General features: G+C 36.8%; 1 protein-coding gene across 4 annotated transcripts in view; it reads right to left on the bottom strand.

The window, feature by feature from the left end:
• Positions 1-19,397, bottom strand: part of CNKSR2 (connector enhancer of kinase suppressor of Ras 2) — a 216,759-nt gene that overhangs the window by 46,891 nt on the left and 150,471 nt on the right. For all 4 annotated transcript variants that reach the window (XM_065634105.1, XM_065634123.1, XM_065634096.1 and 1 more), the window contains 5 exons: positions 13,921-13,969; positions 12,881-13,053; positions 10,390-10,463; positions 7,855-7,926; positions 1,620-1,687 (listed from right to left, as the gene is read on the bottom strand). In XM_065634105.1, the coding sequence (XP_065490177.1) occupies positions 1,620-1,687; positions 7,855-7,926; positions 10,390-10,463; positions 12,881-13,053; positions 13,921-13,969 (436 nt within the window). The remainder of the gene's footprint in view (positions 1-1,619; positions 1,688-7,854; positions 7,927-10,389; positions 10,464-12,880; positions 13,054-13,920; positions 13,970-19,397) is intronic.

Raw genomic sequence — 19,397 nt, 5'->3', positions numbered from 1 at the left:
CAGGGGGTGGGCAACACTCCCAGGGTAAGCAGCTGCACTTACTGGAAGACATGATTAGAAATGAGGCAACAGCAGGTACGACCTAGTTATGTCCTAGAATGACACAACGTCCAAAACCTTTCCCATGCACACCGCTACCACCAAACGTGGCAGTAATCTATAAGCCACTGCTCGTCAACCCCAGGCTAACCCCTCTAGGATGCTCTGTGGTGAGACAATCAGGGTATGAATCAAGGCAGACATAATTTTCTGATGCTGTCTTTCAATCTTCTACCACTACAAAATATCCTACTCTCTTGATGTTTCTGCCTGGCTGCTGAAGTCACCCTTGCTTCTGACTGGGGAAAGGAGTTTTTTGCACAATGTCTTCCAGGAAAATGGCACCACAGCAACAAATTGCAGAGAGACAGACCACACGCATCTTCCTCCTCATGTTAGCAGACCAGAAGGTCATGGCTAAGGCTGCTGTCACATGGGTTGGTACAGAACCATGACTTTGGGGGGCAAGGAGGACACCATGTGGCCAATTTTGAAGCCTACTGATAGCCTTTTGAACAGAATCCTCCTTGAAAAATTGTATAGAAATAGAGTCTTTTCTTTACAAAGACTAGATTAAATACACTGCTGCTGCAGCTCCGAGCTATAAGCTTTTTGGGCCAAAAGACAGAACCTTACTGATGAAGGCTGCAGAGCCACAAAATTAGAAAGTAGGGTTTTGACTCAGTGGGCAGCAGGCAGATAGGCATCTGGATAAGCTCTGGATCATCATGACCACTGCAATTTTCTGGTGCCTGCTGCCAGGTACCTCTGTAAAAAAGAGCATGGATTCAAAAGCCAGCTGCTTGCCAAACCAGCTAGTTGAAAAGGAACACTTCTGTGGATCCATGTCACCGGCAATTCTAGGAAACAACCCCCCCAACAGAACTGATGACTGACATTCTCTTTTTCCTGTCTGCAAACAGGATTTCTACTGCAGCAAACTAAAGCGAAGCGACTCATTATTTTATATATGCTGCTTTTTTAAACCTGCAAAATATTAGACATTAAAAATAAACAGATGTAAAGTGCTGTGAACCTGCAACTCCAAATGAAATGCCAACAGGGCTTTAGCACATACCTCAATATAGCTAAACCAGCAGAAATCAGAGACACAAAAAAAGGTCTTAAAATTAAAGTCTTTAGGGGAAATTCAATTATTTTAACAGGCTTTAGAAAAATGGTTTTGTTCCTGAGACCAATTTCATGCATTCCTGCCCCTTATGAATTCAAACACCAAATGCAAGGTCTGAAAAATTTTAGTTTGCAGATTCTTAAGTTTCTTCTGATAGGGGACACAGTCTCCTTGGTACCACATACCAGAGCTTATTACCAGCCCATTTGCTGCTTTTAGCTACCTTCTGCGCTCTTCTCAGAAATAATCCAAGTGTCTGTGGACCAGAATCTGAAGGAGCTAATCAAAACCCCTGAGAGAGAAGGAATTCTCTAAAACTACAACAGCGATAGCCATATGTGAATTGCTCTCAGATGGTGAGAATGAGGCCTGATACGCAGCAGGGAAAAAAGAACAGAGGAACTTGTGATACAAGCTGACAGAAGAAACCAAAACAACAACACATTACCTTGCTCTTGTTTGATCCTCTCTCTTTCTGCATAGCCAGCAGCAAGCATGTTAATTCTGTTTAGCCATCTGAAATAATATAAAAAAAAGCAGTGATACCGATCCAGACTCTAAATTTTAGGGTGCATTTCTACAAAAAACAAAGTTACAAGCATCTGAAGGAGATTCAGGACAATGTTATTTTTCATATTAGACAACTGTTTTATTTCATACTCAGGGAGCCTCCTTTGATCTTTGATTTTTCTGTTAAACAAATTGTTTTCAGAGCAAAGATTTTATTTCCAATGGAAAAACCATGTATGGTGTCAAACATCTGTAAAATAAAGGATTTGGAGATAATCAAAGAACTATTAAGTCTGCTGCTAACTGATACGCCATCACACCAATACTCCTGCTGTTCTGATTTCTTAAGAATAACCACCACTTTTCAGAGATTTAAGCAATATTTTAAGGCCTGAATTGGCAACCTAGCAGAGGAACAGAGCAGAAACCAGCAGTCAAAAGAACAAGTTCACTCCAAAACAGACAGTGAGGTTTAATTATGCCATTATGTGTTTTAGAGCTCACCTACAGTGCCAAGTACAAAGAGAAGGAGGCATACCAGAATTCACTTTTGTGTTCATGTCAGAGAAATGGGGAGGAAAGACAGTTGTCCTAATGCAATTCACATCTAAGGCTTTAAACTCAACTTAGACTTGAAAAAATGCTTCCGTAAGCTGCACAAATTAAAAACCAAAACCAAACCACCACCAAAACCCAACAAAACAAACTATTCCTATTCTCTTCTAACAGGGCTGTCATTGCCAAGCATACACTCAACTGCCTGTGGCAATGCACTGCTTCAACCTCCTCTCTTCCCCCACGGGGCTCTCAGTGTATTCATTATCCAAATGCTTACACTAAATCAGGTTTTCCATCAACAAAGCTTTAAACCACCGTGACAATGTCCCATGGCTCTCCATTCCATGGTAAACCTGGAATTACTTGCTCAAGACATCCTACAGTCAGGATATGACAGGCCCGGTTTGCCAAGCTACTGGCTTACAATTTTACTGCTAGGGTATACAGAAAGATAACTGAAGTCAGGTTTGCGTTTTCATCATGAATGTGAAACTCCTCTTTCAGAAAACTGTGCCTGATGGGTTTCATTTGCCCACTGTATGCATGGAAACTGTGGTATTGTCTCAGCAAGGGGGACACCTTTGTAATCACTCTTGCATGCCAGCCTTCACAACATTTCAGTGTAGGGTAAGCAGGCATCAGATCATAAAATACAGTTGCTCTCCTCAAAATTAACTCCTGTCACTGTCCTTCCACAAATGGCAACGACGATCTGTCAATCATGTTAATGGTCCATAAATCATTGTACATTGGGAAGAAAGCTAGAGATTCACTCCTGAAGTGATTACAGAATACTGCATGTTAGCATACAATCAAAATTTCTGCCAGAAGAACAGGGAAGCTGAAGAAGAGACTTAACTTTTCAGTTGTAATTGTTAGGCAGTGCCATACACTTGTAAAAATAACTGGCACATAGGAACAGTAATCCAACAAATCATGTCCCAGACAATGATTTCACATCTTCACAGCAGAAAGGTGATCCACTCCAAAGCTATCTTTTAGGTTCACACTCCTGATATGTGAAGGCTTCCTTTGGGGAATAAAGCTCGGCTGTCTCAACAGCTCTGCCTGTCCAAATCAGAGGCACTGAGGCAGGAACCTCACCCAAAGCACTCCAGCCCTGTGCTGCCGAGGAACCAGCAAAGGCCACTGACTTGCCCGCATCCAAAGGGTAAACCAGCAGGAGACAAGTGCCTGCTCTGTCAAATAGCACGGCAGATAGTGGAGGTGACCCTTCACTTGCCCCTCACCTATTTTGGATTTCACGTTCCCAATTCAGCTCGCAGCTTACCACACCCCCAGCACAGCCAGCAGGGAACAGCCACCTACTGAGCCTCTTTAGATAGGGCTGCTAACCACAAAATATTAGATGATACACCTATAGATGTTCTCCTGTTGGAAATCTTCGTTCTGTCCTAAATATGAGATAGCAGTTTTTGTTAAGTGTACGTGAGAATGAGATAACAAATTAAACTAACAAATACTTGATGGAGAGTCAATTGATACCACTTACAGGTGTGGTAGATGATTGTTTCCAGAAAAATGTTATTTCCTGAAAAGTATAATCTAATGAGAACTCAGGAAATGTGTAACAGTCTGAAAGAGAGGCAGCAGACTGACTTCACATTTAATGATTTTATGTAGATCATGAGCTATGTCATGGTTTGGAATATCACCTGCAGTGCCTGTGGGGTGAATGAGAAGGTATTGGCGTGGTGGTAAACTGTAAACAGCCATGGCTTTTGAGTGGTATCCTAGGTTAGAAACTAAAAGAATAGTATTGACTTCTTCTGCCTATTTTCTGATATGTGGCTGCTAAAGCTTCTTTAGATATGGTTAGATTTGGTATGGTTAGAGAATTAATATTATTTTAATAAAGCACGGCTAGAGTTATGGTTCATCCAAGTTAGAATTGTATGAGAAATCCAACGCACTGGGCTCATATCACAGGGAAACGTAAAGATCTCCTGCAGAACAGGAGTGCCTGCTTTACAAACACCGGGGAAAAAAGTTCTAAGTGTCCAGTTATACAAATATTCCTTACTATGAATACTAAAAGATACAAATCCCTAGGACACGGGAAGATTTAAATCTTTCTTCCCCATGGTGTGCTGTGTCCTGGTAGGCACTGCAACTTTTAAAGGGCAAGAGGCTAAGAAAATTTTTCTTCCTTACTGCAAATGCAGCTTTAATTTTCTTGTGAGAATTACACAATCTATTTGTTAGGTATAACAATAAATAAAGTAGCCCCGGCAGGTGCAGCAGTCATCTAGGGTTTTTTGTTGGTGGTTTTTTGTTTTGTTTGTTTTGGTTTTCCTTTTTTTTCTTTTTAAGAATAGCACATACATTTATTGTCAGTATTTAATTGAAACAATTTTATGACACACAGAACAGGATTAAAAAAGTAATCTTTCTGTAGACCTGTAACTTCTGTAAAGAAGAATGCAGTGTTGGCACTCTCACAGAAGAACAGGAAATATTTTTCTATCTTATCTCATGCTCCAGATAGAGATGATGCTTTTAAGTCAAAGCAGGGTGTCAAATTGTCCTTAATCATAAAGCTCGAGGATATAGGACAAACTTGCTACATGGGAATATGGATACCTTACAGTGTTTATAAGTACCCAACGGCAGTTTAACCAGAATGAAGAAGCCTGTAGATGATGCGGGAGAATTTTTAGAGGCCTTCTTCAATGAAATCTTCCAGAGACATTCTCTGCACTAATATTACAAGCTGACTTGTCATCTTTCCTCTTGATCATAGAGCTACACTGAGGAAGAAAGTTCTTACCAACATTGATACTCAATGTCACAAAACGACAAAGAGGACAGCTCAGTTACAGCAGGTCAAGGAAGCTCTCAGACAAATATTCCACATGAAGTTACTCACTGTATTTCCCTGCCCAGAAGATATAATTTTGGCAGCCATATATGATATGTAATAATTTAAAAAATGGACAGTTTGGAATAAAAAGGAAGAATAAGAGTATTGTGTTTAAGCTGGCCAACCCTGAAAAGGATGCATTTGCCTCTGAGCTGATGATCAGGATTTTTGTGTAAAGAACAAATGGTCCATAAGCAGCACGCACAGTTACCACGGAAAATCAGAATAAAGTTACACATACTATCATCAAGTACAAATATATGGACTGCCTTCTACATCAGAATATTTTTTTGGAATGAGAATAACGACGACTTTACAAGAAACATGTTTCTATGATTCTATACACTTACGCTATCAAAACAGTACTTTGCATCAATAAAGAATATTCTGTCCTTCTGACCCAGACAAAGCATGTTATATGGGTAGGAAGAACACTTTTGCTGGTGCAACCATGCACATGAAAGCAACTTCAGATGCCACTACAATGAAGTTCAGTGATCACAGGTCTCCAGACTCCTTACCAACATAATGGTGTGGCACAGTCGTAAAATTAGTAAGAAATTTGAATAGTGACAGAGTTACCTGACATCAAAATACCCATTATATGTGAGTAGATAAAATAAACCAAACACTAAATCATTATATACAAGGGATGAAGGAACTGAACCATTTTGAACTTTCAGTTATACTATGTATTAGCAGTTTTCTACTTTTATTTCTCCTGCTTCAAGTATAAACAGAACTGAAAATGACTTCATGATATATAACTAAAATGTATGTCAGAAACTTGACAAAAAAAGAAAATAAATTGATCGAAAGAGTCTTAATTTAACTTAATAACTTGATTCTGTGTTTGACTTCAGCTAGGCTACAAAATGCCTTTAGACAGGAAATATTTTATTATCTCTGCATTTGAAAGATTATTTTTCAGTAACTCACTTTTTTTTTCTAATATATTGAGTTAATTCCATGTTTGTGAAATTGAAATACTTTTTCTAATATATTAAATAAAGAGAAAAAAAATTGGTGACACTCTGATTGCAACTCAGATGTAAGAATTTCGATTGATCCATAGATGTTGACAGAGTTGCTTTAAATTTACTTATGTATAACTCAGATCAAAATTTGGTCAAGCTCATTCTAAATGAATTAATAAGCACTTATTTCAAAATATGATAAAAAGAGTATTTGTGCTGGGAAGTTAAAAATCTTTTAGTTCCTGGGGTTTAAACCATGCAATATATTTTTAAAGAACTGATTCATATTTGCTGCTGTTTTCTGATTACTGAACAGTTATATAAATTTTTATTCTTAGAAACAAGGTGCCTTGTCATACTGATTGAGGACCTGCTGACAGAAATGATTTATCAACTGCTGTAGTTCAGGACATGCCAAATAGACCATGGCATTATTCTGTTTGCTGGGAAGCAAATTGTATTTTGAGTGACTGACTTGACAGAATTATCAAGGAAAGGCAAGCCTAAAATTTTACAAACCAACAAAAAAGGTTTTAAGTTTTCTAACTGCAGAGAGACTTTTAAGTGAGCCTTAGTCATGCATGAACTTTTGAAAAAATTTTAACAGACAGCTACTTCCAAATGAAAGCAAGCATACTAGAGTATTGGCATACTTCTCCAGCCAAGTATTATCAGTAAAAAACTGGCAGCACCCTGAAGGTGCTCTGCCAGGTAGCTGAGTCTAGTACAGGAGAGATTAAAACATGATTATAGGACTTCCTAACAGTTTTATGGATTGAGTTTTATCTCCTTTTTCCTCTGTTTACAAAGCAATTTTGCTCAGCGAGGATGTCCACAGACACTAAGATAGACCAATCCTCAGGTTGCAATAATAGATTTTTGTTTATGTTCTCTGTCATATGATGAAAATGGTGTATTATTTTGAAATTAATTAATTTCAGCTTATGTTGTGAAAATAAATGAAATGATGCCCCAAATATATGAACAGACAAGAGATTCATGTTTTTAATTTACCATTCAAATGAATTAAGGGAACTACGTTTATTTTGTGCTGAAGTTTTAAATATTTTTCTGAAAAAAATGCACAAGTGGCCTAAAATAGGTGCAGTAAAGCCAAATACCCAAAGTCCTTTTTCTTTTTGAGTTGCTGAGATTTTTCCCACTAAAATTCAACAGACCAACAATTTCACTTCAACATGTAGGTTAAATTCACAGAGTAGAGGCAATCTGAAAAATTAATTCCTTGTAACCTCTCTCTCTTCTTTCAAGACTGGCAGGATAAAAACATCGTGACTGCTTTAAATCTTTCCACAACTTCTCATTCCCTCCAGGGCCAGAAATAGAAGCATCCCCAGAGAAAGTATCACTTGTCTTTGGGAGTATGTTAGCAAGCAGAGTTGGAGACATTGCACCTTTGCAGGTGCCACACAGCCAAAAGCAGCTTTACAGAAACCTAGAATTCTGAAATTGTGTTTGGATGTTGTTTCACATACTGTATTTGTTTCCTTTTAGAAAAAGGGAATTTCATTTCTAAAAAATCCTCAAACTTTTGTTTCAAAAAATAAGTAATTTTTGCATTAATTGAATATTTAGCATATGCAGACACTCAGAAATAATGCTCCTCTGCCCTTATTTTCAGTATTAAATTTAACTTTCTAGATTAACATGTTAATTTATTATCACTGTGTTATTACTAGCTCCAAGAAGTGTCACATTTGAGGAATGGTTCCTTGAACTTTGCTAGATTTCCTTACCTGTTCATATCATCTAGATGTTCAGCAGCAAAATAAAAACTTTTGATCTTAGGATGGCAGGCTTTGAATGCACTGTAGAGGAAAAACATAATTATAAAAATGTGATGGCACAACACTTTTTTATTAAAATGTAAGATAGCGTGGTCACCAAGGAATGAGATAAGTTCAGTTTTCCTGAGTTGTTGGATGGCCCCACACGGTATATAAACACACAGCTTTTAGGATTGTCCCAGATTTCAGCAAGTAAAGTGCTCTTCAAATACCCCTTTCTAAATAATGCTTGATCCATATGTGCATAAAGATTGTCCAATCACCACCTGCAGTGTACTATATTTGGATGAAGTTAACCAGGTAAGGATATAATTTTATCTATCAGGTAATTGGACTGATATACCTATAGGTGTAATTTTTTTTCTGAACAGAAAATTCACTGAACAATCCATTTGATACAACAGAAAAAGTCTCAGTCCTGGTAATTTCTCACATCCCCAAGACCTTGACATTACCTTTAACTCTAATGATTGTATTTCAAACAGAAAAATGTGATGTACTGATTGACTTCTGAAAAGCTGTTATAAATCAACACTGTGTTCTTGAGGTCATTCTAAGCAATGGGCCATTACATCTCATCTTTTCTTCCCACCAAAGTAATCAACATGATTAGCCAAGAGAGTTACTGCATTTCATACATAATATGAAATAAATTACTAGAAAAAAAATTTAACTATGCTGGGTAATGAATTATGATGAAGTACTTGAAGATCCAGAAAATGCGTGTGAAAGTAATTAATAATTTACAGAACGGAAGAAAAATTTTTGGGAATAGGCTGAAGGTCTCTCTTAAAATACGGGCAAAAAATGCGTAACCGTCCCAAAGAAAATAAGGAAAACTGCAAACACAATATACGAAGAACATCATCATTTTTCTGAGACACAATGGATTTTATACATACACAAACATATAATAAAATAATTCTCACTCTCTCTAATCCATTGTATCTCAGAAAAATGGTGACGATGTTCTTCATGTGTATCATGCTTGCAATTTTCTTATATGTCTGTGCATGTACATATATTTAAAAATATGAAAATAGGTTTTAAGAAACCAGGGATATGAAACTGATATCCAGGAAAGTTACTGTTAGTGAAGGTAACATAAAATTGAGACAAAAAGAAATCCTCTGACGCCTTGGTGCATGACACAATGTTATGCAAGTGAAAGCAGATGTACAGTGACATCTGTTCAGTTTAGAAATATCATCAAGTTACTGAGACCCCAAACTTGACTTCTTAAAATTGTTGCAGCATCTGTTGTCTGGATTCTTAGAGTTTTTTTCTTTATCTACCACCCAAGCAAGGAATTTTAATAGCTACATTTTATGTTCTACTATCCAGTAGATACCAAACCAAGTAAAAAAAAAAAAAAACCAACAATTTAAGCAGGGTGCAATTCTGAGAAATGAGCTGACTTTATGCTGCTGCCCCCCAAAAAAAGAAAAAATGAAGCACTTCAGCAATGTAGCGCAAGGACACATGACAAAAAGCCCAAGCTGACTTTTTTTTTTTTTAAATGCAGTTTTTACTTTCTGCCCTTTGAGACCATAAAGAAGAGCAGAGTTCATCCTGAAGAGATACGTAGACCAGCTGATACCAGGTCAGTGTATTCTTCAGAACTGTATGTACTACAAATCATACCGTTTTCCTTTTGCAATTGCTTTTCTGTACAAATTTCAGTGATTCTACAGTCTTGATAAACTTAAAAGAACAGTAAAACCATTAGAAGGCAAGGCAAAAAGTTTTGAACAATAATGAATCTAAAAATACCTCTGTGGGATTATGTACGTGTCACATTGCTACATATGCTTGAATCTGCATCTAAATAAGAAATGGATTTGTGCAATGGCACAAAGCTGGATGGGATCACACACAGCTAGATGAGAATAAAAGTTATTTGAGATCTTTAGGTCATACCTCAAAAATACAGCAAATAACTGGCATTCTTTTTTTTTTTTTTTTTAAACTCTGCTTCAGGACTGATACACTGTGTCAGCAAACTTTGAGATGATGCTAACTAATTTGGAGTTACATTAAAGATTGATGCCTGGCCATGAACTTGGGGACTTTTTTATTTAGTCTCTTTATTACACTTAAAGCTCTTTATTGAGCTTAAAGGTATCACACACACTGTCCAGCCTCCAACAAAGAAATAAACAAAAAAACCCCAAATCAGAGAGGAAACAGCAGAAGGAAGAAAAACTAGGAAAATAAAGACAGAGAAGCAGACAAGCAGCCTTCTTGCTCTTAATTCGTTTTGCACTAGTCAAGCACTGTGATTCATGATGAAGTAAGAAAAAACCTTCTTCAGGAAAGATGGCACACAGAAACCACACTGAATTTGCCTGTTCTGTATAAGCTTATTCTGTGATACAACCAAGTGATCATTGAAATGAAGTCCATTATATCACTGTTATAGGGCAAAACCCTTGTCTTTTATGTTTTCTATTGTATCACTGCATTCTTTTTGAGCGTACTTACTATTTCTTGCGGCACTCACTGGCTCTGTCAATTTTAAATTCAGGTAGACTGATGAATCCTTCTGCTTTTTCATCCTGCAAAGATAGTTCTAGATATTACTTTTGTTAAAGTGTCAGTAAAGAACCTTACCACACTGAAAACTTGAAGATATTTTCACTTGCTTGCTTCTTATATAAGGAATACTAATGTATACTCTGCTCTGGCAAACCTCCCACAGAAGTCACTGGGACTTTTGCCAAAGTAGTAAGACAGATCCCTTGGTGTAAAATACAATTTTAAATATCCAGTTTTCTCAAACAATTTCACAGCTGAAGCAGCATTTGAAAAGATACAAAATGACCAAAAGTATTCAGGCAATTAGTTATTGTAATTAGTTAATTTTGGGGGAAGATGTGACTAATTAGTATGAAGAAATGCAGCTTACAGAAATAGGGAAAAAAGCTATTTAAATGGGTGTTGTTTACCATCTTTATATGATATCATAGCTAAGAGTAGTGATATCTCTTCAGCTATGTTCATCTCTCTCCAACACTCAAGAGAGAAGATATCTGACCTACCCCCTCTCCTCTAAAGACTTGCACATAGTTTATTTTATGAGATATTCAGTCTTCCTTGACTTTTCACAATTTGAAAGCTTTTTTTATTTTAAGCCACTAATACACCAATAACACTGACTCTCTATTTAATTACTCATTACTTTGCACAAGAAATTAGTACAGTAACATGAAAGTGAAGCTGCAGAAAACACGACATCTTTTTCTCAGAATGTCCATGGTTATTTATGCTACATACACAGTCCATATGACTGTATCTTATCTTAAAAGTAATGTAAGACACAAACAGCACATAAAACTAGAATTAGAGGTATTCTGTGGAAGGTATAAGGTAACAGGTTCTGCATTAGCAGGTATTTTAAAATCAAAAGGACATTGTTTAGAATAATCGTGCTATTTCTTTTTTGCGTTGTTGCATAAGGAAACAAAATTTTGGCAAGAGCACTGTTTGCTTTTCTGTCCATCCGCCACTGAGGCTGTCCCTGCCAGCTTTTGAATCTGTTGGTGATTTGTGGGGGACGACGGTGGGTCCGTGGATTCCCTGACGGAGGGCATGGGAACAGAAATTAGCCTTGAAGATACTAAGGTCTACCCGTGAGAAAGATGGGAGTAAAGGAGTATCCGGAGATATTAAGGTGTACTCGTAAGAGACAAGGGAGTAAAAGAGTAACATTTATGATAGCAAAATTAGCCAATGAGATGTTACTACTGCAACTTGTAACCAATAGCAAAAAGACCCTTGAGCTGGTACAGACTATATAAAAAGGTGTTCGTGGCAATAAATAGAGACTGCTGTTTGTACTTAAGAACGTGGTCTATGTCGTTTGTCCATCTCAACAGCAACAGTGATTGCAGATGCTTTGGTGAGAGAGCTGAGGTCTCAAAAATAACTGAGTCTTGGCAAGTCTCGGGGACACTTGGGATGGGGGTAGACAGAGGCACTCAGGCCACTGCCCTCTCCACAGGCAGAACTCAGTGGTTCCACATGCTCCTTGGCCATGGCTGGTGACCAGTCATCGTACTTATAGATAAGAATTACCACCCTGATGAACACCTCCTAGTAGACCTTGAGGAGGGAGGATGGAGAGGAGGAAGTTAGGGTTACTGATCTGAAGCTGAGATCAAGGCATAAATGGGATGAGTCTGTGGGAAAACATGTTTTGATAATGCTGTTCATGGAATAACTTGCTTTCTGTCTACTCGGGGAAAAGTTGGGGATCACAATATTTTAAAAAGGTTATGTATAAATGCTTGCAGTGGTTACAAAACTCCAGAACTGAGTGCATCCACATATTTACTAATGAGACTAACAGGGTTTAAAATTAAGGTTTCCTAACTCACTGGCAAAAAGCTTTTTTGCTAAAGCTGATATAAATAAGCACATACTAATACAGAACATTACATAATCAAAGCTGTACACAACTCGGTTGGGCTGCTCTGGCGTTCTTAAGTTCAGCACATATGAGCACTGAAATCGTATCAAAAGCTACAAAGAAGGAATGACAGGAGGACACAACTGAAAAAACAAAAGCATCTTCCTTAATTGCCAGAGGTTTTGGTGATAACACTTGCACAGATAAACAAGCAACACCAGGCAGCACATCATTAAAGTTTACACTCCCATGACTAAGCTGGAATGACAGGATTAAATACCTTTTCCCTTTCAAGGGTCTGAGGATAGATTTATTCTAAACTGGTGAGAGCAGGACACAGGAAAGTGTGTCATTTCTCCCTGTAGTAAAAGGTGAATTTGAAGGACTAAATATCTCCAGACCTTAATAGTAATTTAGTCAGGCAGTTAATATTAATTTCGGTATGATTATTTGGGTGAATAAAGTTATTCAAATATATAAGCACTCAAAGCACTGGCTTCCCGCTATCTCATGGCAACAGCAGAACACAGGTTATTTGTGGAAACAATGAGCACAGGTGCTTACCTCTTCATTGATGTACCAATATAGAGATGTATCCTTCAGGACAAACCAGTATTTTTTCCATTTCTGGGAGAAATAACTCTTGGCATCTTTCTTTTTCCAAAGCCAGCCTTCACAGTCTCCTCGACCAAGATCTTTACATGAGATTCGTCTTTTACTTTTACCAGGAATAGGAGCTGAAAATGACAACAAGTTGAAGTCGAAGTGTTTGACTTGTCCACTAAATCAATAAGACAGCTAGCCAGAGAGCACTATATATTTGCTTAACAAAATTAATCAAAAATTTCAACCTCAATTTGCCATGACAAAACTTCTATTTTGACCACAAAGTTTATGCTATGTACCATAAGTTAAAAACTAAACCAAACCATATTCAGCACCTCAGAGAGCCCATATTCTATGGATAAGACCAAAAAAAAAAAAAAAAAGGCAACACAGAAAGAGAAGACATTATAGAGAAAAGGCAAGATATTTAAAAATAAGAACAATGGTTATTTGTAACTTTCAACAAATTAATATTTCACATCAGATTAAAGCACACAGCATATAAACTCATGTACTTTCACATTTGGCTGCCAGTTGTTTCATAGTTTTGTGAAATACAACTATGTAAGTACTTCATGGGTATTCCAAAAAAACCCTCTTTGCAGCTCTTTTTGCAACTAAACATTTCCTACAGCCTTTGTACTTCTAAATCAAAGGAGGACAATTTTCTACAATATAAATTACCTGACAGCTTAGGTAATGAGAAAAGGCTGCAGGAAGGCACTAAATGCACACAGCTGAAAAAAACATCGCTGCCTCAAAGAGGGCAGAGTCTAAGTATCCAAAAAAAAAAAAAGACAACAGTGGATATATGCAGGTAGAGGAGCATTAGGAAACTGGGACATCAGTATTGCACTAACACCGTCTCAACATGATCAACTGAACTAAACATTGGGTTAGAGCTAACAAGTTGTAGTTCCTCAGAAACTGCAATACCACAAACATTAAAGTTGGCAATTTCCTTCCTACCAATACCTGAAAACAAATTTAATTTTTACCTTTATTCTTCTTTTTACTTTTCTGCTGTAGAGAAGACTGCTGAAATGTCTACAAGAAAATCAAAACAGAAGAAGTGAAAATATAATGTTTATATATTTATATATTACATTCCTTATCATAAAAGAAGTCTAGTGTTGCAAATGCTGAAGTCATGACCAGGTAACATCTTCAACCAACAGACCGCTAGGCCTAGGAAAAAAGGTAAGTTTAGTTCATATGTTCACAAGGTTGTAAAGCAAAACCACACAGTGAATCATCTAGAATGGAGCACAAATCAGTTTGCCAAAACAACTGAAGTTTCTCTCTACAACGATCACTCCTCTCTTGTTCTGTTAATAAGGAAGGAAAGTCTCCCTTTGGTTAGGAATGATAGTGAAGCTACACAGCTCTTGCATTGCTAATAGATGGTCTAATTAAAAAGTCTTCCTGACACAAATATGCAAATACGCAAATTAACAGACTGCCTAATGCAGCTACAAAGGCATTTATATGGTGGTCTTTAGAACATCAAATAATTTGCTCAGAAATGGGCCTAATATTTTTAAAAACAACAATAAAATTCTGCTAAATCAAAACTGGAAGAAGTCTCCCCAATAAATAGAAAACACTTTGTTTTTTACCAGGTTTGACAGGAAATATTTCCCTCCAGTTGGTCCATGCCCATGAACTAACCCATTTCCTTGACAATGAGACACTATGGAAATTATTCCTTTATTTAAGATCCTAGCTTATTAAAAATGACAATACATGCTAACATATTTTACAGTCATTTCTATGAAAAAACTTCAACTTAGATAATCACCATCACTCCAGTAAACTAAAAAAAAAATCTGTAATTAATCAAAACTTTTAAAGACATGATTTTAGTTGTTTTGAATTTTAGTCTTCTGTAAAGACAGACAAATGTATTAGTGATGAAACTAAGAAAATGCCATATTAGAGTGTCCGAGTGTTAAGACCTCTTATTTCTCCTTACTATGAATCAACACAAAAATCGAAACTTTTGTGCCACTTGCTAAAAATAAATCTAAGCAAAAGCACTGACAGCCCTGTGAACCAAAATCCCATTCCTAGCTGATAAGAGAAACCCTCACCCAAGCTTACAAGACTCCCTTTTCAATTCTAAGAGCTGCTTTTCATTTTCTCCTCCCCACTTCCCGTACACCTGAGCTCAGGTGTGGGAGGCTGAGGCTCCACTTCCGAGGGATGTCTCACCTCACAGCTGAGACATTCTCAAGCAGCAAATCCTAACATGTTTGTGCGGATAAATTACCAGCAATACAATCAAAATTAAATGTAATATCAAAAATTAACTGACTCAGTAGATACGCTGATTCCTTGTAGGCTGCATCTGAAGAAAGCTACTCAACTGTATTGCCACCTCAGATGGTGAGAATAGGCCTCCACTGGGAAGACAACAGGAGCCCATTTGTTTTGATTCTCTGGGTGTCGTCCTTTTCTTCTGCTACTGGTGTCAATTCACTCAGCACCAGCTCTTGGCAAGCCAAGACAGCAGCAACATCCCAGCTTATGTCACATGAAATATTTCTACCTGTGTAGGACTAAGAGACATCTTTAGGGGCAGAAATGTGTAAATAACTCCCTCTTAGATGCTCTAAAAATCTTACCTAATTCAAAGTAGTTGAAAAAACACATAAACACAAACACAAAACTTTAGTACTTCTCAGTTAAAAAAAAGACCATTTCATTCTTCTGCTTGACTTTTCTGCACTAATATTTTCACAGTGCCAAAACAGAAAAGGAAAACCTCTGCTTGGTTTTCTTTTAAGTGATTCTGAAAGTGTATGAGAACATGAAAAGCCTTCTCTTTAAATGTTTCAATCATAGATTGAACCTGCAAAAGTGAGCTTGCACTTTTCAACTTCTGAGTCGGTTTTTGGGAAGAAAGGGTAATGAAGGGGTATCAGTTTTAAATAGGAAGGCAGCATGTAATTTAGACGTCTAGCCATTTTTCCATAGATTATGTCATATTGCAAAATAGAATGTTTTTATTTAATTTGGTTATTATTCTAAATTAGCTCACTGAATTAAATTAAGGAAACAATCTACGACTGAGTGAAGTTCTTTGGAACTGTTCAACTGACTTCAATGATTTTAGCTAATACTTTAGACTATTTTACATAGACTTCAGGCTTCAAGTCGGTTTGTCCTGTGCAAAAACAGCACCAGCTATTTTTTTTTTTACCCAGAAGATGTATAAGCAGTGTGCATTAGTCAATGTCATTCAGTTTCAAATCCACATCATGCACATTTCCAAAAAAAACCAAGGAAGGATGAAATCTAAAAACACTTCTTCTGTTGCTTTTTTTAGGAAATCATCAAATGCAATCTGCAGCCTCTTCCCAGTTATTAGATAATGCTTAATGCCATCTTCTCAATGCTGTTTAGAATCACAGAACGATGAAGGAGGTCATGTTCTACTTCCTGCTCAAAGCAAACCCTGTTTTGAAGTCAATGCTGGGTCATGTTCTTCAAGGTCATCTCCAGCCTAAAACCAACTATTTCCAAGGCGGAAGATTCCACAGCCTCTTTAAGCAATCTGTCCTAATGTTGGCCACCATAATGTTTGCCCTTTTAAAGCTTAATTCTGTGATGTGGCAAATATAAAGATTTCTTTTTAGTGTTATGAACCCTGAAAATATGTATTCACACCAAAGCCAGAAATTCAGTTGTACTAAAACAAGTTTGCTGCAAGATGCTGTTTAGTCACCCACCCATGAGGCCGAATTACAACATATGTTCACTGCCTTTAGATTCTGACAAATCTTGAGCTGTGAGAAACCGCTTTCTTAAATATCTTGTCCCAGTTTCCAAGAAATCGTCTTTCCTACTAATTCTGAGAGAAAGCACAAAATTAAATGAAAACAGCATTTTATATTAAAGTTGTTAGTAACTCAAAATAATAAATAAAATAGAAACAAAACTGCCACTGAAAAGATTAATTAGATTAATATCTTAACTCAAATGAAAATTTGGCCTCCTGAAGAAAATTTGCAACTGGTTAATAATATTCTGAATTATATGCTTTCCAGTTGCCCAAAATACAATTAGCAAAACTTTCCATTATCTAAAAGCAAGGCATCACCTGATGTTCAACACATATCAAAAAATCCCTTGAAAACCCTGACTCTCAGTTACTTGAATGCAATCATTTTCTCCTATCATATGTGGTATTTTAGCTTGTTGTATTTAATAATAGACCTAGACTAAATCCTCTAACAAATTCATATCTAAGTAGAATATCAAAGAAACATTTTAGGTATATATAGGTCTGCCTTTGCTGTCGGCAACCTCCAAAGCACATGTATTTAAAGAGAGACAAAACATGATCTATTACAGGGATTTTTGCCATGGATCTTTTTTTCTTTCCTTTTTTTTTTTTTTTTTTTCCTTCTTTCCTTCTTTTTTTTAACAGTGGTACTAGCCTGCCTTTACCCCTATCTTTCTGAGGGCTTAGCTGCACATTCCATCAGCCAGTGGAGATTTCATTGTGCACAGAACAGCCATAACAGTTCCTCTCCCTGCAACTGTTCATTACTAAACCTGCTATGTGGGTTCTATTTACTTCTGCAGTCTTCAAAATGATTGACAGAGTTCTGAAAGCCCATCAGAAGACTACACAACTGTAAATAGCAATCAGCTATAGGGTATGCCTTTCCGTGCTTTTAGGATTATAGCACAGAAAACTTCCAGGTGGAGGTTTACACTAACAAAAGAGGTCACCAACAACCTATAACTGTATTTGTTCCTTTACTAAGAAAATAATCACATATAGTTGGTGTAATCAACAATATTTGTATGCACACAATCATGAATCAGCATCTTTGTATGTACAACACAAAATTTTCAAGAAACTAGACTATCAGGTTTTTCTTTCATCTTGAGAGTTATCTAGCTTTCTGTGTGCTTTTAGCTCTTGTGATAAAGTACTCATTCTTCATCAGTACCACACCTTCTGTGTATTTACTCAGAGGTGAAGCAAGCTTGAAAGTTAGTCATTAACATTCAGAAGCCTGAAAATGTGAGTATTTATTATGAACTACTCAGTAGCAATTTGATAGTTGTCTATCTGGAAAAATGTATTTAAATAAAAAGTGCCAAATAATTTAAATTTCAAATAATGGATTTGTTTCATGCCAACCAGAAAACTTAATAAACTGATCTTCCAATGCTAATATTAAATTGGAGTGAAACTGCTATAACGAGAGGTGAATATTTGATAAAACTCATGATGAAAGTTAGAAAATTTCTATTCCAGCTGATACTTCAAATAAAAGTAGAAGATAAGTAGACTGGTTATCAAAACTATTAATTTGGGAGGACTGGTTATTTTGCCAAACTTCAAGAGTCTGAGGAGGAAGTCTAAAGATTTGGAGTCAAACTATTCCTATATAAGAGCTTCTCTAAGATCTAATATAATTCAATGTGTGACCAACTGAACATGATGTCCATGTCCAAAAACTAGCTTTATTCTAATAGTTACATGAACCCCTTCATGGTTACAGTATTTGTAGGTCTACCAAAAAAAGACCATAACTGAAGTTTTTCTGAAGATCTGGATTTGCCCCAGCAATTAGTATGAAATTTGACAGCTCCTAAAATCCTATTTCAAGCGCTCATTTGTTTCTTCACTTTTCAGAGATTTTGCACTCACTCATTTTTGGAAAGCTGGAAGAGAGAACCAGGTTATGGAAATAATAACCTCCAATTCTTTTACCTGAATTTGAGTTCAGTCTGATGGGGAAAAAAAATGGCAGGTATCTTTATCGTTTTTTTCAGAGCTCAAGTCAAACCCAATTTTTCTCAAGCTGCAAGATTAGAGCCTAAGGAACTACTTAGAGTCAGACAGTTCCCCTCTGTCACTATAAGATAACTTTCTCTAGTTTCAGCAGAGTAGCTTGTAACATTTCTGATTACTGGAACTTTCTGCTGCAGGTGGGAAAGCCAATACCTGGAAAAAATTGAAAGCTGGAGCTCCTAATTATTTGATTGAGCTCTCACACTCAATACTTGCAGAACACTGGCAATGTTTTGTTTTCACAGTTTTGATACACCATATATACGTGTTTCTCTGCATTTGGTGTGTTAAGACCGAAAATTTTGGAGCTAAAAGAAGAGTGAAAAGAGGGAAAAGTTCAAAGCTCTTTATATTACATTGTCACACTATCCATCACTATCAAGAACTCACGCTTAATGGTACTTGCAACAGACCATTTTGCCAAAATCTTTTTTGTTTACCATCTTGTTTAGTTTCCATCAAGAGCTAATGGTAGTACTAATTATTTTCACAGGAATTCGTCAAAAATATAGTTTTCAAGGACTATGTTAGAAAGGTATGATGAGATAAGACCTCTGGAAGCTCAGAAAGTTTGAAACCTCCTGCCAATCATCAGCAGAATTTCATTCACAACAGACAACTGCTTTGTTTACAGCAGGACCAGCTACTCACCTGTTG

This window comes from Caloenas nicobarica, chromosome 1 (assembly GCF_036013445.1).
Source record: "Caloenas nicobarica isolate bCalNic1 chromosome 1, bCalNic1.hap1, whole genome shotgun sequence".
Taxonomy (NCBI): domain Eukaryota; kingdom Metazoa; phylum Chordata; class Aves; order Columbiformes; family Columbidae; genus Caloenas; species Caloenas nicobarica.
Note: the sequence above shows the minus strand (reverse complement) of the source record. Positions and strands in the feature narration are given on the sequence as shown.